The 22,599-nt window shown below is 46.4% G+C and overlaps 1 protein-coding gene across 1 annotated transcript; it reads right to left on the bottom strand.

The window, feature by feature from the left end:
• On the bottom strand, positions 1-20,721 carry CFAP52 (cilia and flagella associated protein 52; the record flags this gene model as incomplete). The annotated part of the gene is made up of 14 exons (XM_080629438.1): positions 1-176; positions 962-1,073; positions 1,244-1,346; positions 1,973-2,124; positions 4,132-4,277; positions 4,966-5,114; positions 7,029-7,199; positions 8,843-8,943; positions 16,184-16,300; positions 16,758-16,857; positions 17,889-18,017; positions 18,668-18,804; positions 19,508-19,707; positions 20,670-20,721. The coding sequence occupies 14 exons, from the start codon at positions 20,719-20,721 to the stop codon at positions 1-3; spliced, it is 1,845 nt and encodes a 614-aa protein (XP_080485564.1).
• Positions 20,722-22,599: the final 1,878 nt, after the last annotated feature.

The following is a 22,599-nucleotide window of genomic DNA, read 5'->3' as shown; positions in this document are numbered from 1 at the left end:
TTAGTGCAAGTCTGGGTATTTCCAGAGCAGGATGGCCCCATCTGCACTCACACTGACAATGTTCTTCTTCCCAGGGCAGATCTTGAGACGGGTGATGTTTCCGCTATGGCCCACTCCAATGTGAGTCACTGCGCCCCCCTTGTAGTCCCACAGTTTCACCAGATGGTCATCGCCACCTGCATTGGGCACAGAGGAAGAACAAACGATTACTGCTGGAGATCTGCTGTCTTTTGTCCCCATATTACACGCAGAGGAATACTTAGACACCGATTTTATTTAGGAAGGCTGGGATACATTGCCTTGGGCATTATGGCAAAACCTACTTAATTTCAACTGAACTAGAGTCAGTGTCCAGTGGAGTGCTCAGGACCTGCACCAGTGGATCACAGTGAACTATGGCCAGCAACTGCTACCAGTAACTTGGAGACCTGCAAAATGCTTTCAACCAGCACTCGTTTACCAGGTTAATCTACAAGAACTGGTACTGACACCAAATCCGTGCTCTTGAACTACAGCCAATATCCACGGTGCCCTAACTCCTCTGGGCTGGTTCCAGAAGGGATGTCATGGTGGTGGGGAACATGCAAGCCTGGGGCTGCATGGAGCCTGCAGCCATTCCCACTTGTAAAACTGATGGAGACTGCCAGGCTGCTGGAGTGGGACATTGAAACAAATCATTCAAGTGCACAGCGAACACTGACCTAAATGAGGAACACGGCAAGGAGAAGCCCTGTACTCCCTGGAACACATTTGAACCTTGTCTTCACCTTTATATTACATCTTGCACAGCTGAACCACAGTCTCTCCCAAGGCTGACCCACAGCCTTTTTCTAAGTATTCTTCTTCAGTGATTCATTTTGTTTTCCCCTTTCGCTGACCTCTCCTTCTAGTTTTCCCTTTCTTTAGTGAGATCCTTGGTCTTAATATGACCTCCTCTTTTCTAGTTTTATCCCCCACTCACCTGTGACAAAGAATGCCCCATCTGATGTGATGTCCATCCCATTGATCGAACCCGATGCAGAGCCTTCCAATTCTCTGATTACAGAGCCGTCAAACACTTCCCAGTAGCCAATCTAGAGAGCAGAGCAGAGAGGAAGGCTCAGATGTGCAGGAAAAGCTCATGGGTTTCAGCACTGCCCTGTAACACAACCCTCTGGGGAGGTACAGAAGTTTCATCACATAACAAGCGTCAGACTTTGTGTTTTGGGATTACTGCAAACGCAATTCCTGCAGTTTTGCTTACCTTTCTGTCTGTTCCACTGGTGATGACCTGGTATTCTTCAGGATGGTAACACACACATTTGAACAATGTGTTGGCTAGAAACATTTGTTTTCTCACAAAACGCCTGCAAAACACCCCCAAAACAGAAGAGAGCAATAGGGTCAAAAAATGAACGTTGCCTGTCTGAACTATCTCTGCCTGTGCTATACATCAGATCTCTCCACTTGGATATTTTCAGATATTGGTCTGAGTTCAGGAGTTCATGAAGCCTATGAGGGTCACCAGTTCTGTTCCCCATCATAGCTGCCTTATAAGATTTCCGATCTACTCTCATATGAATTACTTTAATTGAGGATGCTTTCCAGGTACTATCCACGATGCAGAAAATTTTCTTATCCTTCCCACAATGCAGAAAGCCAGCAGATCTGCAGTAGCTCAACGTGAGTCATGAAGTGCTGGAGAACAGAGCTAGTGGGAAACTGAGGAAGTTACCTACTCCACCCCCTTGGCCAAGCAGGAGCCAATAGAGGCAAAGAACTTGAGACAAATGTTTGTCTAAACTTTTCTGATAAGTTTCTTGCATTGGAGGTTCTACATTCCCTGACTTGATTGTTCTTTCCAGTAGTTTTTATTTCCTAATGCTCCTTTTCCCTTCCTCCTCACTTTGTGGTATCCCCAGTAGGGCACAGTGCCCCAACAGAGATACTACCAGCACTCCAAGTGCCTTGCAGTACTTATCTGTCTCCTTACACAATATCCCAGATGATGCACGTTCCATCGAGGCTGGCTGTGACACACTCTCGGTCGTCCTTCTTCACCTTAATGCAGGAGACAGCAGAAACGTGCTCCTTCAGAACCTCCACCAGTTTTTGAGTCACCTCACGGATCTCCCAGACCCTCACCTGAAAACCAGCAACAGACATCTGCTCTTGTACCTCGTGGTCCTGACTGAGCTCAGGAGGATGCCTACGGCTTCCCTCTACTCTTCTTTTTAGAACATACAGCAACTCCATCTCAACCGCCTGTCTCTGTTTTCCTGTGGGCATTCATGCAGCTGACTCACAAAAGCAAACTGCGCTCTTGACAGCATAATTCCCTGGTTCAGGAACTCCCAACCATTAACCCCAGACCTTGTTTTTGCCAAGTTCCCACTCTCCCATGCTTCAGTTTACTCATCTCTCCATCAGGAAAAAGCATCTAGTCTGTGATATATTTCCAGCAATGCTTTAAAGATCAAAGAGCAAGAATTCTGATGTGGAACAGAAAAAAGCTACTTGCTGCTTGTGCTATACAGAATGCGAGTAAGTAAATACAAACAGCTCTTTAATGTGTGAAATGTCTGATGTGAAATACGGGCCTGAAAGCACCTCTTTTACCAGTGGTGGTAACTGCAAAAATCTTTCTGCTTTGAGGACTTGATCCTTCACACCTTGCATTTACTGCCCCACGAGTGCCAAACTTCATGGTATTTATTCGTTTTTGCATTCCACTAAGGTCAAATCCTTATGAAAATGTAGAGCTGAAACACAGAGGGAGCTCACCTTCCACCTTTTCAAGTCTGGGACTGAGTTAACTACGGGATCTGGGTGTCCAATTCCCTCTTGCTTAATGATTACAGCATCCAGATCCCTTAAGCCACCCTGAAAGTCACAGCTTTCCAACGACTGGTTTTGACCGAACCATTCGCATTTCAGAACACCTTTTCTGTGTTCCAAATGAATACTGCAAGTGTTCCGCTGCAGTTCTCATTTCTTTTTCACCAACCTTTAGCTTTAGTTCTGCCTCAGCTGTCTTTTCAATTCAGAGATGAACTAACCAGAGCCTGTGCCCTTCTGAGGGTGTTGATGCAGAATCTAGGTCCTCCATCTTCTGCATCCTCTATCACTAATCATCCAAGGTACTTCACTGTTCATTTCTCAGTGAAGGGCTGAAGTTGCTCATCATCCCTAATGTCTTTATGTAGTGAGATAAGGCAGTGATGCCATCACTGCTCTGGGAGAGAGCTGAGGTGCAGAATGATTCCAAAAAATGATTCAATGATTAGGACATTAGCATGAGATTTGGAAGACCTAAGTTCAATTCCTCCCTCTTCAAGGCTTCCTGTGCCATCTCCAGCATGGCACACTGAGCATCTGAGATCAGGGGACACAAACAAAGCACAGAGCAGTTAAATAGCTATCAGGAATCCACACACAATTCAGTGCCTTGTTCCAAAGGGTTTGCCAGGCTGCAGAAGAAGCCCAAAACAAGGCAATAAATTGAACATGAGCTTTCCAAGTTTAATTATCTATTTCTAATAGAAATAAAACCCCATCTTTAAATGATTTAAACATTAGGAAAAGAGTGTCACTTTTATAAAGTGAAAAGGGCTACTGCTACATGAAGTACATGGAGTAGCCAAAATACATGGTGTTTGTATTGTATGACTGGAGAAAGATTGTTGAACTGCACAGTGTGATCTTACCCCATAGACACTATAGCAATATAAAGGGAAATTTGTGCTACTAAATGAATTCTTATGGGCCAATTTGGATAGGACCAGGACTTCCAAAACAATGACAGAAGGAAAATCTGTGCTAGAATACAGTTAGACAGAGGCTTGCAAACAGTGACTAACAATGGCCAATAAGCAAAATACAGGGGGAGGCAAATGAGCAAAAAGGATGAAGAGCATATTCTGCATTAGAAGGATTTCCAGAACTACTCTGCCAGAAGAAACCAGGGCACTGTTTTACATTCTGCCCTCTGAGAGCAGAATTTTGCAGATATCCAAAGCCAGTATTTTCCAACTCAGTCCTTTGCTTGAGTGAAAGCTAAGAAGAGCTCATGTACCGACTGAGCATTACAGGCAACTCGCATGGCCTGTGCAGAGGGCACAAAGCTGCTCTAGGGTTTTAAGGAAAAATTACCTGCCCTTCACCACCTCCACTAATGATCCATTTGCAGTCATTTGTAGCAGCGATTGCCGTCACTCCCAAGCTATGGGCATGGTTCACCACATACATTGGCTGTCCAGTCTCAGGCGTGAAGGCGCGGATTGTCCCATCGTTCCAAGCTGATGGATATACAGACAGAGATTATGCAGGTGCCCAGAATTTCCTCATATTATTACCTCTCCTTCCTTCCCAAATGAACCTGTTTTCTTACTGAGTTCCTGTATAAGGCCCAGCCTGTTAGATCACCAGTATACATGTGAAAACCACTCTACTGTAGGTGAGCCCACAGAGCTGCAGTCCCAAACAAACTATTAACATTTAATTTCTGATTTCTGTTTGATTCTGTCTATGGACAAATTGGTTTGATAACAATGGGAGACTGCACTGCTGCTCTAGGACTGCTGCAGTTCTGTGTAAGCAATTTGCATATGGCGATGGGTGGGAACTTTATGCAAAAGGTGCTCCACAGACACAGCTGGTGCATACACCAAGGTTAATAGCTCAGAATTAGGTCTTTTGAGTAAGACTGAACTGCTGGAATAAGGATGAATTGTTGGAATTCACATCCAAAACAAGGTGGCCAAACCTTGCCTCCCACATACACTGTTAACTACAGCCCTGAGATACTGGGGGCTGTGAGCAGCATTCATGGGACCAACAGCAAGCAAAGATGCCTTTGGGTCAAGAGATGAACTGAATTTCAACCCATTCCAAATTTAATCTCCTCTTCATTCTAACACACGGATGCTATTAAATCTGGCAACACCTGAGGACTGTACTTGACCACGGGTCTGGACTGACCACTACCTGAAATTATGCTCTTGCCATCCCTCATAATTTCAATGGCATGGCAGGTCACGTTGGGGATGACGATTCGCAGGAGCTCCCTGTTCTCTGGGGTGTGCCACACTCGGATATCGTTTCCAGAGCAGGTAGCAAACAAGTCAGAAATTCCACTGGAGAATTCAGAGAGCAGAGACAATGAGGAGGGGCATACAGAAAATGCTTCTTTCTTTGTCAGATCTTAAATCATCCTTTGAAGCTCTGCTCTTGCTACGGTGCAGCTGTAATCTTCCCAATAGGCACCACCATGGTTAAATCAAAGGTCTTTTTCACAGGATCACCTCTCCACATAAAATACCCCTGCTCTGATTTCTACTCAAGGATTCATTTTAAGAAACATTTAAAGTGAAACTAAAATAACTCTATTTTTTTGAACTTACGACATTTATTTCCCCATATTCAATCTCTAAACAACTTCATGTTTTGTACATTATAGCCACAAAAGTCGGTACAGAAGTGCTGTTTGCCCAGATTTAACATCAGGGGCTAACAGCAGCTTCGTATTGTACAGATGTCATTTTTTATCTTGCTTACTGGATGACTCCTATTCAACATTGCTGAAGGCAATAGAGGCAATGGCAAAAGCCTGTTTGTAACATACTTGTTATACATGTTCGAATAAGAAAAAAACCCTGCAGGATTCCAAATGCTATGGGAGCAAATGCTTTGAAATAAGCTCTAAACCACATGTCTGAGGGACATGACACAAAGTGAAATCTAGAAAGGTACCACAAGCTTTTTTTCAACACCACCATCAATGCCTGGAAAGATGAACCAGGACAGAGAAAACTGGTACAACAAAAGCGTGGCCCCTTTCAAGCCCAGCTTGCGCAGAAGCTATCTAAAGCAGGAGAACATCAGCAATCCAAGTATGCCCAAATAAGCCAGAACAGGGAATTAAGCATGTATTTTCTAATGAGTGATATCATCCATCAGGTTGGATGAGGCCTTGGGTGGCATGGTGTAGTGTGAGGTGTCCCTGCCCATGGCAGGGGGGTTGGAACTTGATGATCTTAAGGTCCTTTCCAACCCTAACTATTCTATGATTCTATGATATGCTTTGTTCAAGAGCAGTTAACAGATAGAAACTTTAAACATATATGCAAGGACGTAGTCGTTGCAATCATCACTAAATCCAGCTTCATCCAGATACCTCTGAGGCACAGATGCACCAGTCAGGTGCAGTAGCATCAGGTCACCCTAAAGCTCCAAATGATTTCCTCACTAAATCAGAAGGATGCGTATTTTTTAGGCTGGTGACAGTATGGACGGGGGCATCCTGCATTGTGCACTTTGCTGTACCTTGGTAAGACATGATCCTTTGTGCTGTGTCAAGAAGCGATGCAATAACAACATGCCAAAAATAAAAACCTGCACTGGGACCAAGCTCCCATTCTCTGTTTGGAGAGGAAACAACCCATGCACTATGGGCTTCTTAAAAGGAACGTGTCACGATCCTTCTATACAGGAAGAGGGAATGTTTGCTGTCTGTTCACAAGACAAAAGCAGGCAGAAGACACACCACCACACCCAGCATCTGTCATCACAAAGCCCAAATTTAATGTAACATGCCATGTTGTCAATCATGAAATCATAAGGGAGGCTGAGAGACACAAAAAGCCTCTGAAGAGCCCTGTTAGTCATGTTTCCGGTGATGTGACAGGTGGATAGTAGAGCAGATACCTCTACAAACTCTAGCTGCAACATGGTACACGAAAGCACTTTCAGGATTCACACTGCTGGCAGACTAAGAGACCCATGTCTCACAGCACTAACCCTAGGAGCAAAGGGGGAGGTTAGCAACGCTGCCATTACCTAGACATAAATAATTCTAGTCTTCTTATTTAGAATTCTTTCTGTAAATCAATGATTCTTCCACCTCTCAAACACAACTGCTGCCTTCTGCTTTCAAGCAGCTGCTCACCATCACCCGTGTGTTTCACTGATAGGTTACAGTATAAACTGTAAGGATGTTAATGGGCTTTGGGTTCCTGTTGGTTAAAAGCATCCCAGGCAGTTATACTCACAAAGGAAAAACGATATCGTGGACGGCTTCATTGTGACAGGCAGCAATCAGCTCCTCTTTAAACTCAGTGTAGTTAACTCGATAAATCTGGCACTTGTTTGTCCCTATAAAGACCTGGTGACCCTGACCTCTGCATGTCAGGGAAGTGACACCACCTTGAACTTGAATTTTCCTGTTAAGAGAAAGCAGAAGTTTGGCCTGACATTGACCTTGATGTACTTTTTTTCCATCTTCCCTTTCCCCCTGACTTGACTTTTGTTCCCCAAAAAGCTCCATATTAGTCTGTGATATCATTACACGAGATAGTATCACAGTATCACAGTATGTTAGAGATTGGAAGGGACCTCAAAAGATCATCTAGTCCAATCCCCCTGCCGGAGCAGGAACACCTAAATAAGGTTACATAGGAATGTGTCCAGGCGGGTTTTGAATGTCTCCAGAGAAGGAGACTCCACAACCTCCCTGGGCAGCCTGTTCCAGTGTTCCGTCACCCTCACTGAGAAGAAGTTTCTTCTCAAGTTTAAGTGGAACCTCTTGTGTTCCAGTTTGTACCCATTACCCCTCATCCTATCATTGTTTGCCACTGAGAAGAGCCTGGCTCCATCCTCATGACACTCCCCCTTTATATATTTATATACACTAATAAGGTCACCCCTCAGTCTCCTCCAAACTATAGAGACCCAGCTCCCTTAGTCTTTCCTCATAAGGGAGATGCTCCACTCCCTTAATCATCTTTGTTGCCCTGTGCTAGACTCTCTCCAGCAGGTCCCTGCCCTTCTTGAACTGAAGGACTCAGTGCTCAGGACTAACATTTCATTTTCAGTCACAAAATCCCAGACTGGTTTAGGTTGGAAGGGACCTTAAAGCCCATCCAGTCCCAACCCCTGCCATGGGCAGGGACCCCTTCCACTGGAGCAGCTTGCTCCAAGCCCCTGTGTCCAACCTGGCCTTGAACACTGCCAGGGATGGGGCAGCCACAGCTTCTCTGGGCACCCTGTGCCAGCGCCTCAGCACCCTCACAGGGAAGAGCTTCTGCCCAAGAGCTCATCTCAATCTCCCCTCTGGCAGGTTAAAGCCAGTCACTTGTTAATACTTCATATGATCTTCCCTCTCCCACCTGCTACTCTGCCAGGCCTTGCAAACACAGTGCTTGGGAGACTTTGTTTTCTGGACCAGGGCCTAAGGAAGCAGCATCTTTGCTGGTATTTTTGCTCAAGTGCACTTACAATATCTCATGTTCAAGAATATTTCCAGACAGTACAGATCTTTTGGGAATAGTTTAAATTGTATGAAGCTGAGTTTGCAGAACTGTACGCTTAAGGTGGCTACTCAAACAATGTAGAAACAGTAGCTGTGAATCCAGTTTGCAAACCGCATGTGGGGAAATGACACCTGCAGCACTCTGTTTTGTAGGCAGAAAAAAAGCTTTGCACCTACTCCAGCACTGCCAGACATGAGCCTATAAAATTAGCAGAGCCTTCATTTACAACCCCATGTTCTCCAACAAACCCTTTGCAGATGGCAACTACTACTCTTTCTCAGCTGGCATAATTTTACTTTGCATCAATTTAGGATCTGACTCCTCATGCCTAAAAGGAAACAAGGGTCATTTAAAATGAATGATGAAGGCAGGCAATGAGTTTCAGTCTGTTCCAACTTCATTATGCTGGAACCATGCTGTCTGCTCTGTCTGTAGGACTGAAAAACAGATTTGCTTGGATTATGCCTTTCTGTAGAGATGATGGGTTCTTATACTGTGACCCTTTGGGGGAAGTGTCACCTCTACCCTCCAAATTCTCCCATCTGCTAACTCACTTCATCACTTGGTAGTCTGAGCCTTTACAGAGAGCTACAATCCCTTCTCCGGTGCCGACTATCGAATTTCCTGTCTTCAGCAAAACCAAAGTTGTGACTCCCTAGGAGAAAACAGGATTAAAACACAATTGGATGGAAGCAGAGCCTTGTTGTTGCTGCAACCATGCTAAATATCAAACGGAGCCTCCATTGTGCTCCTGATGGTGCTGGTGTCACCCAAATATGGCTTTATCGATATTCTTTGACTGACCAAGGCTAAAGAGTGACACTCTGGAGGGGGAAGGGAGACAAGAGCTACTAATTCCAGGTATATATGAACTACTACAGTATGTGGAGCAAGTAAGTAGCATCACCACGGATCCTTCAGAGCAGCTGGGACCATGAAGGAGCCTACATATCCTTACCTCATCCCGGCAAGCAACACACACATTTTGTATCAGTGCCTCCACTTTGCCTTCCCCCGATTCTTCATCTATCTGACAGGGAAACAACAGAGGATAAAACTCAGCCCAAGTGCCCTTTCCTCCAACTGCTTTTAGGACAGATCCTCTATGTCCCAGGGCCTCTCCCCCTGTCTGAAAGATCATAGAATCCTAGAATCATAGAATAGTTAGGGTTGGAAAGGACCCTGAGATCACCCAGTTCCACCCCCCCTGCCTGAAAGATCATAGAATCCTAGAATCATAGAATAGTCAGGGTTGGAAAGGACCTTGAGATCACCCAGTTCCACCCCCCCTGCCATGGGCAGGGACACCTTACACTAAACCATGTCACCCAAAGCTCTGTCCAACCCGGCCTTGAACACTGCCAGGGATGGAGCATTCACAACTTCCTTGGGCAACCCATTCCAGTGCCTCACCACCCTCACAGTAAAGAACTTCCTCCTTAGATCCAATCTAAACTTCCCCTGTTTCAGTTTGAACCCGTTACCCCTTGTCCTGTCACTACAGTCCCTGATGAAGAGTCCATCCCCAGCATCCTTGTAGGCCCCCTTCAGACACTGGAAGGCTTCTATGAGGTCTCCACGCAGCTTCTCTTCTCCAGTCTGAACAGCCCCAACTTTCTCAGCCTGTCTCCATATGGGAGGTGCTCCAGCCCCTGATCATCCTCGTGGCCTCCTCTGGACTTGTTCCAACAGTTCCATGTCCTTTTTATGCTGAGGACACCAGAACTGCACACAATGCTCCAAGTGAGGTCTCACGAGAGCAGAGTAGAGGGGCAGGATCACCTCCTTCGACCTGCTGGTCACGCTCCTCTTGATGCAGCCCAGGATACGGTTGGTTTCTGGGCTGCGAGCACACACTGAAGCCGGCTCATGTTCATTTTCTCATCAACCAACACCCCCAAGTCCTTCTCCGCAGGGCTGCTCTGAATCTCTTCTCTGCCCAACCTGTAGCTGTGCCTGGGATTGCTCTGACCCAGGTGTAGGTCCTTGCACTTTGCTTGGTTGAACCTCATGAGGTTGGCATCGGCCACCTCTCAAGTGTGTCCAGGTCCCTCTGGATGGCATCCCTTCCCTCCATTGTACCAACCAAAAAACACAGCTTGGTGTCATCGGCAAACTTGCTGAGGGTACATCAATCCCACTGTTCATGTCACCGAAAAAGATGTTGAACAAGACCAGTCCCAACACTGATCCCTGAGGGACACCATTTGTTACTGTTCTCCAACTGGACATTGAGCCATTGACCACAACTCTTTGGTGTGGCCATCCAGCCAAGTGGTCCACCCATCAAATTGATGTCTCTCCAATTTAGAGACAAGGATGTTGTGTGGGACAGTGTCGAACGCTTTGCACAAGTCCAGATAGATGATGTCGGTTGCTCTGCCCTGTCCATCAATTCCGTAGCCCCATCATAGAAGGCCACCAAATCGGTGCAAACTCATCTCCCACCCATTAGTAATAAAATACCTTTGTCACAGAAAAGCTTTGGAAATTAGGCAGCCCATCATCAATATGGGTTGATGCTTCTATTTACTGAGATGAGCAGATCAACAGGAGGTCAGCCATTAGAAAAAGGAGAAATGGTTTTTCAGGGGCAAAGTAACAGACTACAGTAAATAAAAAACAAACCAACCTTGCCCTTAGCCTTGCCACAAAATTTCAAGTATAAGAAAAGTCAAGTCTCTGCTTCAGTTCTGTGAAGCAATATTACTCCTCTGTATACAAGACAACAGATTGATTCTTGAAAACCTGAGAGACCCCAAAATTGGCTGCAAGAGGGGTGGAACTACTTTTGTGGGGTTAAATCCTGGTACTCTTATTCCCTGCTAGCTTGGGGGAACGTATGCATGAGTGAAATGGAAATTAACAATAAAAAAAATTAGTAATAAAGAAAAGGCAATAAAGGAGCTTTATGCCATCCAAACATGGACTGAACACTAAGCCCTGGCACGATGCAAGTGGGTACAAGAGGCACAGGCTAGCTGGGAACAGCTCCAGGCTCCCTGTGGTTTGTAAGGAGTCTGTTGAGGTTGACTTTGGAAGTTCCAATAGAGACTCCAGCATCACTGGCCACTGCTGAAGTTAATGAGCAGTTTTGCCAAGTGTTCTGAGAAGGACTAGAACTTTCACATCATGTGAGTTCTTCTTTAAGCCCCGGCTCATGGAGAAAAACGTGTTCATGTGAAAAGAACAGCTTCCACCTGATGGATTTGTTTTCTAGCATTCCATGTTGTGAAAGCACGAAGACATGAATGCTCAAAAAGTAATAACCAAGAGGCAAATCAGAATAATTCTCTATTTATTGTTTGGGAAGGAGTCACTGTCATGGGCTTGGTTTGTGATTTCTGAACAAATACAGGAGTCAGCACTTTATGATCAAATCTGACTCCTGACCAGCACCACCCAGCATTCTGCCTTTTTTCAAGCATTCATCTGGCCTAACCCCGAAGTGAATTTTTAGGATTAAACACTTTCAGAGTGTTCAAAAAATGAAAGCCAGAGAATGCTAGTTTTCTATCTGGAAAGGACTGAAGCTGTAAGGAAGGCAAGAGAGGAAGGGAAGAAAGAAGAGAAAACAAAATGGACATTTGAGCTGCTGAGACCCAGAGTGGATGTTTGTAAAGTCACAGACAAGGTCTGATGAATTTGGAAAAATGCTTTGGTTCAATCATCCAATCAAATAGTAGCAACTGGTTGTTTTTAAAGTCTTGCTTATACTTTTTGAAGGAAACCCCCTAATAATTATGATATAGGTAATTGGGCATTCCAAGCATCCTTGCACCCACCTGCACATCAGCTGAACGACTGTTTGACTTCAGGAACAAATGAATGTGGATTGTGGGAAAAAAAAAGTAAAAAAAGATAAAAGAAACCCTAATCCTGATTTATAATTTAATTGCACTGGATTTCCTCATTAGTCTGTCTCCATCAGTAGCACATCCACAGTCTCCTGTAGAATCAGGGCTGATCACTGGGAAAACACAACCTCCAGCAAGGATTTTATACCATGCTGTCACAACACCACCTGGCTGGAAGCCAGGTTTCATGCAAATATTCTGAGCAAAAGCATGAGAACAAAAGAATTCTTCTGAATCAGAAACATGATCCACGAGCAGAACAATATTCACAAAAATTTCCTACGCGTTGCTGGCAGCATTTTGTGACTGCCCTGTTCTCGCAGCCCCCCCAAGTGACTTCTGATCTACTGGTTTGTAGCTTTTCCTGTACAAGACTCGCACCCCAACTGCCCTTTGGGTTGAGCACTGTGGCAGGTGGTGGCATTAAAAATCAAACCTTTGACTACAGAGTTTATCTGATTGCAGGTCCCTGCTACTTGCTGATAAATTAGAGGTTTTGCAGCACTGCCAAGACTGCTTTGATTTGCCAAGGTATTCTCTTCAGTTCTTCAGTTTGAGAGGAAAGTGGGTATTATTGAGACAGAAAACCAAAACTTAACTCAAAAAAGAAGTGGCCAAATTCATTGCCAGGTTCTCAAAATCACCACAGTTTGATTTCAACCTTAACTTCATCATTGTGCTTCTTTTTTGTCCAGTCTGCTCTCTGGATCACCATGAGGGAACAGAGAGGTTTCGAAGATGCACTTGTTAGTCATGGAGTCAAGCAGATCACGTTAATGAGATGACGAATGCTCTATTTTATTTACTGACCTCTTGTAGATGAAATGCAGAGGCAAACATAGGAGGTTAAAATTATCACCATTCATTATTTACTTCTTACCAAAAGAAATCACTGTTTTGAAGTATGATTATAAACAAAGATACCAGCAAAAATCCAGCCTGCCCATTCCCTTCCCTTCAGAGATACCTGATCTTTGTCCCATTCTGATCTCTCATGAGAAAAACAAGTTGCTTCATCAAACCAGTGAACTATTCTGCCACTCCTCTTCAAAACAAACAAAACCTTTAGATCGTGTCTTCATAACAAACACATTCTTATATATCTAAAGGCAAAGTTCCTTTAAGGCTGACCAAACTTATTTTCAATAAATCTCCTTACCCAAACAGTATCTAAACTCTTTCTATAAAGATATGCTCATCATGGGGTGGCTGTGGATTCCAGGTTTGGAGTTTCATGGCCTCAGAATCCCCTGGTGTGACTGGTGACAAAAAGGTTTTCAGAGAGAGAGGACAATGTTTGTTCACAAGTATCATAGACTCACAGAATGCATTTGGAAACTGCATTAATAAGAAGGAGGGAAGAGAGCAGTGAGGAATAAGGAAGAGGAGAAGGGATGATGGTGCTGAGCTTTGAACAGAAACGCCTGTTTTAAGTGACAGGGTAAAAGAGGGGACTGGAGAGAATACTTGGTATTTCCATCCAGTGTGAACGTCTCCTTTTCACTCCCTTTTCCCAAAATGACCATTGTTGTATCTTAAGTAACTGCTGGTACAGAGCACTACATTTAAGTCAGATTAATGCCTTCCTGCTCAGGTCTCATCCATAAGGCTGGAAGGAGGCTGTCACAAGATTCTCTTCTGGATCTTCTCCCTAGCATCTTGTCAGTGTTTTGTGTAGTCAAAGGTCCTGTTTTAGTTCAGCCTTTCACTGTCAGAAGCAATGTCAGCTGAAGCTCACAATGCTCCAAAGACCTCTGCCACAAACTGTGGCTCAGTTCCTATGGATCTGCCTTATGATCAAGCCTCTCACAGCACAAACTGGCTTGTGGTCTGGTTTTGAGCTCTTCTATTCTCCAAGAGGCCTGAGGACCTCTTTCAAGCACCCAAATTGCACGGCATCCTGGTAATGGCCCTGTCTTATTGCTTCTTTAGCAATATCTCAGGAGCATTTTTTGGTGAAGCTTTGTTTCACTGCATTTGGCACCTTCCCCTCACCCCTAAAGGTAAGGGGGTTCAGGACCTCTTGTGGCTTCAGCTGTGTACTCTAGGCAGAGTACACACACTGCTAGATGTAAAAGGACTCCAAGTGTGCAAGCACTTAACAGGGGAGGTGATACTCAGTCATCAAGACCTTAGCATGAAAGACAGCATAGATCAGCCAGGACACATGTCCTGTGTGGATACAGAGCCCTGCAGGAAGACTGCTGGAAGACTTGCTCAACAGGGTATGGAACATGTGCTCAAGAGTTCAGACCTGCAGCAGACTTACAATTTCCATCAGGAAAACAAAACACATTCCTGTCACTTAGTATGTATACAGAATGTAATTACTTACATTCCTGCAATGCAGGTGGGGAAAATAACTTCTCCACCCTTCTGGAATGGATAAAGATTGAAATATATTTCAAAGGATTCAGTGGCTCCGAGTTATCCCAGAGATGTGGGCATGCACTTTTAACATGAGAAACACCACATTTTGAATGGGCACGTATGTGGTTTGCATGTACGTGTGCGGGCACAAGGAAAGTTCAGGTATAGAGAAACAAGCCCAAAGCAGCTTTTTCTTTGGGATTGACTGCTGAATTTTTCTTAAAATTGTTGTTAGTCTTGTATTTGCTCTCAAACAAGATCTGCTTCTTTGTAGAACAGATTCCCCATGGCATTCCTAACAGGACATCTGGTACTTCCACCTACATTGCTTCCCCCGCAGCTCAAGGGAATCATGGAACCATAATTTTCATGGTTGCTCATGGAAGCCCAGAATGGTTTGGGTTGGAAGCTCATCTAGTCCAACCCTTCTCATGAGCAAGGAAGTCTTCAGGCAGATCAGGTTGCTCAGAGCCCCGTCCAACTTGGCCTTGAATCTACCGTCTCCCTGGGCAAATTATGCCAGTGTTTCACCACCCTCATAGTAAAAAAACCCAACAAACCCAGCATCCTAAGATAGGGGTTTAGATTTACTTTGCTAAATACATTCAGCCTGATGCAAGAAAGTTTTTCAGGGAAGTGTTTCAACTCCTGAGGTATCACTCCTGTCACTGGGTACAAACTGAGAAGCAACAACAAGTCTTTTATAGCAACAAATAAAGAGAACTCAAACCCAAGTGTACTAGCTGGTGCTGATTGCTTATCATTGCAGCTCCCTGCACGCAGAATTCTTGTACAATGAAAGGCCAAAAGCTCCTTATTCAGGAGATATTTCTGTGTCAGGATCCTCATACTAAGACTCACGAGACCCAGTCACAGACAGAAAGAGCTAAACTACAAGATCATAGGGGTTATGAAGTCAAGCACTCAGCAGTTAAAAAGCAATAGAAGCAATGTACCCTATGCAACCCAGTTATGCATATGCATGACAATAAAATCTTCAAATCTATTCTCTATACTACCTTTTTCCGTAAGACCTCTGCCTCACCAGTGGTAAAGTCAGAACTTCAAAAAGACATCCTCCTGAAGGGAAGGGGAAGGAATAGTTTGTGGAACAAACACAAAAATCTAGAGGGGTTTGGTTTTTAAGAGCAATTGCAGTGTTTTGAAGTTTTCCCAAAACACTCTTCCTGTGGCAAACAGTGGTCTTGGAAAATTTCAGCCTAGGAAATTTAACAAATCTGTAAGATCTGAATATAAGACCTTATAAGTGTGAGAAAGCCTCTCAAATAAGCACATCTACAGTCTTCCTAGGAGTGTCCTCTGTCTCATTCCAATTAATATCTCCCTAAAAAAAACCAACTCAGGAACTGTTCCATCTTTATGCTAATTTTTCATTTTTTTATGGCTTTTACCAGGTTTACTGTAAGAGAGTCTGTGGGATGACACATGAGATTCAGGTAAAATCCGAATCCTGAGCCAAATGAAACTGGACCAAGCTAATGGTCTCAAGCTTCCAGCTCAACACTGAGACACTCACAAAGAACTAATAGCACAGAATAAGGGTTAGTCTGGCAATCAATGTAACGGTTCTCCTGGAGGTTGCCCTACTTTCAGTTACAAACAAAAGGAGGATAAGGGAAAAAATCAAGTCACAGAGCTGGTACTCACCAAGCTAAACATCTTCTTCTGGGGCCCAAAGTCAGTCATCAGCTTGTGGCTTGTATGCATTTTCAGGACATCACCACTTGATGTGCCAATATAAAAATAACTATCATCATCTGCCATCTATAGGAAAGCAGAAAAACCCAAGAGATCATGGTGAGATAGCTAGACACTTGTCCCAAGTGCTGGGCTGCAGAAATAGCTTCATTTCAGGGTATTGCCAAGATTTAATCCCAAGTGATACAGCCAGTGTTTTCATCCCATCACACTCAAAGATCTGAATGTAAGATCTTTGCATTCTAAGCAAATCTAAATAATATTTTGAATCAAAAATGGGATTCTCTGGGTCCTGAAGCTTGTGACTAAAGCACACGCTGCTTCTCTTTTGAAGCATCCAAAACACTCTTTCCCAGGATAAAACAACTTTGGGAGACCATCTTGCAACAAGCCAACACTCAGTTACTTCACTGCTGTCATGCCGTTGTGACTGGCATTTCTAGTGTTACTGTCAAAGTTTGTGGGTTTTCTCTAGTCCGGGAGAGATGCTCAGCTGAGCCAGATCACTGTGGCTGAAGCTTACCTTCACACACGTGACCACTCTCCTCAGGTGCCCTGTCCGGCATTCAGCTGGGCGGATCTTCCTGTTGGGTAGATCCAGTTCCCACACTCGAACAGTGTTACTGTAAGAACAAATACACTGGGATCAAATCCAGATGCGCAGAAACATCCAAGTTTTTTCACTACTACAAGAATTTAAAAGCCTTCACAAGGCTACATTGTTCTGAAATGTTAACAAGGAGGAAAAAAACAGTATCAGAAACACCAGAAGTAAGTCTCTGTCTTTCCTGATGTCTCTTGTGGTCACTTTTTCCAGGTAAATCTAAAACCTTAAAGGTTCAGCAAATGCATACAGAAGGGTTATGGAGAAGTACGTAACAACCTTGACACATCACCTCCCAGAGACACATGCACTGTGGAAATCTCAGTTCCTAGAATGGTCCGGGACACTTCCAGCTACTTTCTTGCACAGTTTAATTGACAAAATAGAAGCCAAGATAAAATCTTTCCGCACAGTCGCCCTTATGTTTGGCGAAGTGCTATAACTGCAAAGACCAGCACTCATAAGTGCAACTACAGCCAAGAGCATCCAAAGCCTCCCTTGATTTAAAGAGAGGTCCAGGTCCTCGACACATCTAAATGTCAGGCTAGATAAATGGGGGCTGTCTCAGATCCATACAATGTGCCTTTTTGAAACAACTTTTGTTCCAAGCCAGTGACCAATTGTACATTGCATCTGGTGAGGACAGGAGATGATCCAATGACCTGCAAGATATCATTGTTTCTACATCGATTAACCATTGTTCAGAGCCATTCAGTGACTGCTTTTCTTGTGTAAACACTGGCAACTAAATGTTTTAAACCCTGCATGGGGAATGCTGAGTACAAAATCCTGCTATCAGAAACAGAAGCGATGCATGTGGGTCCCTTGGGCTGCTTTTAAAACATATTGTTCTATGTAGAACAAGCAGAAATGCCTTAAAGGGACAAGCTGATGGATATTTGTGGGTCCATTCAGAGCAAAAAGAAAAACCACACAAGCAAAAAGCACACTGTTGCTTAAGTTTCCCTGTATGTCAGGAAGGACTCTTTCTAAAAGCAAATAGGTCCATAGGTTCTTTCTCCTCCTTCTGTCATCTAAAGAAACCCTTACTTTCCAGCAGTGACAAACATCTCGTCTCTGCAGCTGGAGCACGCCACGACGGTCGCATTCCCTGAGTTCTGTGCCGAGGCAGGGCTTCCGCAGATGGCCTCCCTCTGGTCAACGTGCCACACAACTACACTGCAGGACAAGGAGAAGCTTACAAGAGCCTTGCTTTTTGACATTACTTAAAATACTTCAAAGCAAAAGCAAGATGAAACCTATTTTCCTGCAGTCTGTTCCCACCAGGCTACACAATGAAACTCCTTTGGTAGAGATTTTAACCAATAAAAGCCTAATCACAAATGTGTGGAATTGCACTTTATATCCCTTGCTCCTCAGGCAAAGGTATGTGCATTTGTCAGATTCATTCTGATGAGCAAGACTCAAATCATATCTTAGGCCACTTGTAAAATCTGATTTAAAATAACTTTTCATTCCACTCTTATTTGCCTTTGTGTCAAAGCAGGCCCCCAGTGAAATTCAGAGCTCTTTAGGGCAGTGCATTAAGCCAGCTAACTGGGCAGGCTCCATGAGGTTTCTGGGTGATGACACCAGCTTAAGAATTAGCTGCTACTTTCATCTTTCCCCATACCCCATGCTCTGCCCACAGCACCCACCCGGCTTCCCATCGGACAGAGCTGGATCACTGAGGAGAGACGTCAAGCAGGTGAAAGACTCAGATGGCCAGAAGGGGGGAGAAGCGAGTGCTCCTCAAGAACGTTCTTCCATGCCCCACAACTTGTTGGAAATTGTGTGGAAATCGCGTGCCAAGAAGCAGAAACAGCTACCTGCCGTCATCCTGTCCTCCCAGCGAGATCAGATAAAGGTTGTTGGGAGAAAACGCCAGTCCTTCAACCCTGCCTTTGTGAAGTGACAGCCGAGCAAGTAACTCCTTCTTCTGGAAATGCCATAGGATGATGTCTGCCTGAGGTGCAAAGCAGGAGGGGGCAAACCCAGAATATTGATGTAACACATACGCTTAGGTGTAAAAACTTCCTCTGGCAGGAAAGCTGTTAGAAGGAGCCCAGCCAGCTTCTGTCCAGCCAGGGCTCCAGTGACACAAACCTGGTCCAGATCAGGTGCTGTAAGAAGCATTACTCCAGCTTACTGGTTGAGTGGCTTTACTTCAGGTCAGAATAAAAATTGGCTTTGGTTTTAAAATACTGAAAACATTAATACTTGATTCCTTCCAGGTGTCTCAGGGTCCTTGCAAATAGGCAAAAATTAAGCCACAAAGAACTTTAGAGGTCTAAAACCACAGGTAATTAATTACCCGTCAAAAGAAGCCCCAGGCAGCTCTGGAACTCAATTTAAACACAACACCGCTTATTAATTAATGTCTAATGAGATTCAGGCCGCCAGAGGCAGACAACTCTTTGGATAAAAAGGACCGAAATGAAGAGGCGCCTCAGTCTAGTTATCCCAGTCCTAGGCGGAAGGCTTAACACTTTACAAAAACATAAAGGCAATGGAATAGCCACTATTGCCCATTTTCTGCAATATCCTCCCACTGTATGCATTTGTATTGCAACTAAAGAAAAAGTAAACCAAAGGTGTTTCCACCACTGGCAAGCCAACTCCATTTTCTTTGGTCAAGATTATGCAGGTAAAAAAAGAGCATTACCCACCTTGAAACCCACGAAAGCCACTTCTCCAGAAGCGACATATACCCCATCCCTAGATACAACAATGCAGGAGACGTTATTAGTGTGGCCATGCAAGAAAACCTGCTTCTTGCTGTCAAGGTCCTGAATAACAACTGTACAGCCCAGGGGATAGAGCATGTGCTGCTTATTGGGGTGGCAGATGAGGCCGAAGGGTACGTGCCCTGCGAGAGAAAGGAGAGAAAGATCTTCCCTGTGAGGGTGCCCAGAGAAGCTGTGGCTGCCCCATCGCTGGCAGTGCTCAAGGCCAGGTTGGACACAGGGGCTTGGAGCAAGCTGCTCCAGTGGAAGGGGTCCCTGCCCGTGGCAGGGGTTGGAGCTGGGTGAGCTTTAAGGTCCCTTCAACCCAAACCAGTCTGTATGTGGTTCTATATGATCTGCTGCTGACTGTTAGCGGTTCTGGGGGCTGCAGGCAAATTCCCTTCTCCTGGCTGAAGCAGGCAGTCCCAAGAGCAGGTTGGCCTCTCCTAACACCTCCACGCCAGTGGCTTTTTTTATCCTGCTCCCTAAGGGGAAATCACTTGTTCCCCAAAGTTTATCTCACAAGGAGGGCAAACCCAAAAGCATTCCAGTGCCCCCAAAGCCGAGCAGCAGAACAACCCTGTGTACAACTCAAGGGTCACATCTACAGTTCTGAGCCCACGCTGCGCTTCCTACAGCTACCAGGACATTTAACTGGCCAAGAGCTTGGAGCCCTTCGGCACAGAAGGAGCTCCAGGCGCATTTCTGACCTAGGGAGGCCACATCACCAGCCCCGTTGCCATGACCTGCCTCCAAATGGCTACGAGCTGCCCGAGGGGGCGGCTGCTCAAGTCGCAGCGCCTGAGGCCCGTCCCTTGTCACAACGATGTTCAGCGCGAACAGGGCTTCGGGTGAGTTTTGACTTCGAAATGAGACTCCTGTTCTCTCAGAGGTGTTTCCTGCTCTTCGCTTTCCGCCTGACTCGGGATGCGGGGAGCGGGAAGAGCCAGGAGCGGCGAGGGGGGCAGGAAGGACCCCGCTGCTCCCGGTCCATCCCGCAGCCCCACAGCCCCAGCGCAGCCCCACGCCTGCCGCACGGTGTCCCCGTACCCCCCCACACCCGGTGCCCGGAGCCCTCACGTCCCCCGTCCCCCCCCCGCGGTACCGTTGAAGCCGATGGCCGCCCGCAGCTCCAGCGCGCGCGCCTCCTCCGCCATCGCGCCCCGCCGGCACGCGGCGCCACGGCAACCGGGCCGCGCGCCAGGCCTGCCGCGCCACGGCCGGCAGGGGGCGCTGTAGGGCGGCGGCAGCAGGGGCCGGGCGCGGCACGGCGCGGCGCGGGGGGGCGGGACGGGGGATGAGGGAGGGGCGGTGCCACCCGGAGGAGGGGCGGCGGGGGGGGAGAGAGGAGCGGGGCCGTGAGGGGAGGCTGGAGTGGGGTCAGAACCGACTGGGGAGCTCAGCGGAGCGGAGAGAGCTGCGTCCCTAAGGGAGCCGGGCTCACTGCGGTCCAACAGCTCAGAGCAAGCGGGCACACGCAGACATCTGCAAGGGCTTCACGCACTCCAGCGGAACCGTTCCATAACCCTCCCAGCACAGCGCTGTGCTCCTGCGGCAGCCCGAGGAGCCACGCTGCGGGATTTGTTCGTAGTGCTTGGAAAACACAGGAAACCCATCCGCAGCCTTCAGCCCTCCCGCTGCCCCCTGCACCTGCTCCAAGGTTTAATCCCTGCTAGAGATACTGGACACGACCCACCCGCTCTGGGCCACCCCCGCAGCTCCCAGCCCAGCCGCTCTGGTGCAGCGTTAGGGTGTGAGGGTGCTGAGGCGCTGGCCCAGGGTGCCCAGAGAAGCTGTGGCTGCCCCATCCCTGGCAGTGTTCAAGGCCAGGTTGGACACAGGGGCTTGGAGCAAGCTGCTCCAGTGGAAGGGGTCCCTGCCCGTGGCAGGGGTTGGAGCTGGAGGAGCTTTTGGTCTTTTCTAACCCCAACCATTCTGTGATTCTATGAAGGGAAAGGAACTCCCATGGGAACCTTTCAGCCAGGCAGAAAGTCTCGTACATACATACAGAAAGAAAGAACTAGGACGCGCTAGCAGAGCTCTTTAATTGCAGGGAAGCAGGCATTCTGCGGTGCTTTTTCATGTGAGCTGTGGGTGAAGGTTGGCCACAGGGGTGCGCAGAGCTGAGTCTCCCCTCCCCATCTGTCCTGGATCCCCCTTGAAGGCTACAAGCAATTCCCAGGCAATTCCCAGGTCTGCCGCATGACTGGCACTGTGTGAGCTTGCTGCCATCACCTGCTCCTCCCCACATCCTCCCGCCATTGCTGAAAGCAGGCACCAAAGCAACAATAGCGCCTCCTCTGAACAGCTCAAGAAGTGGAATAGGTGAAGTGGAAAGTGTATCTGGATATGGGAGACACTGTCCTGTAGCCAGGATGATCTCTCTATGGTCAATGACCCTCCTGTGGGGCAACTCTTGTCTGACAGAGCTACATGTATGCATTCGCATTTCATGTTTGAAAATGCACATCTCCCCTTGTCCTTGTCCAAGGGGCCCTTTGACCCTGGGTAGTTAGGGCAGGTTGGTCAAGGCTCATACATATTCACTGCTCACAGGCCTTTGTGCTTGTGGTGAATATAGTTCTTCAGTTTAATACAAAAATGACAAGGGAGGTGCACAGCCGGGGGTTCTTGTCGGCTGCCGGTTTATGAACACCAGGTAGGACTTTGCTGATCATTGATCAGCGTTTTCAACCACGGACAAAGAGAGTCCTGGTAACCTGCAGAGGCTACAGAATTCTGTGTGGTGATGGGCATAGGACCAGAGGGAAGTGGGGTCTGAGAGTGTTTCTGGTGAGCTTTGTACCTTGGTGTTGGGCTCTGCCGAGGCTCAAAATTCCTATAAAATCTGCTTTGTGCTGCTGTACCACTGGTTTGCGGTTGAGCTCCAAGCTGTGAACAGGCCAGTGTGGTGTGAGAAACACTGAACTGGCTTAGCTCCCCTCCAGCATCCTGAACTGGGACAGACTGGGTGGAGTGGGCTGGGTCTAAACTGCAGGAGGGGACCTCAGATGTCCTGTTCCTGGCACCACATT

This window comes from Psittacula echo (assembly GCF_963264785.1).
Source record: "Psittacula echo genome assembly, chromosome: 14".
Taxonomy (NCBI): domain Eukaryota; kingdom Metazoa; phylum Chordata; class Aves; order Psittaciformes; family Psittacidae; genus Psittacula; species Psittacula echo.
This window is presented reverse-complemented; position numbering and strand designations above follow the sequence as displayed.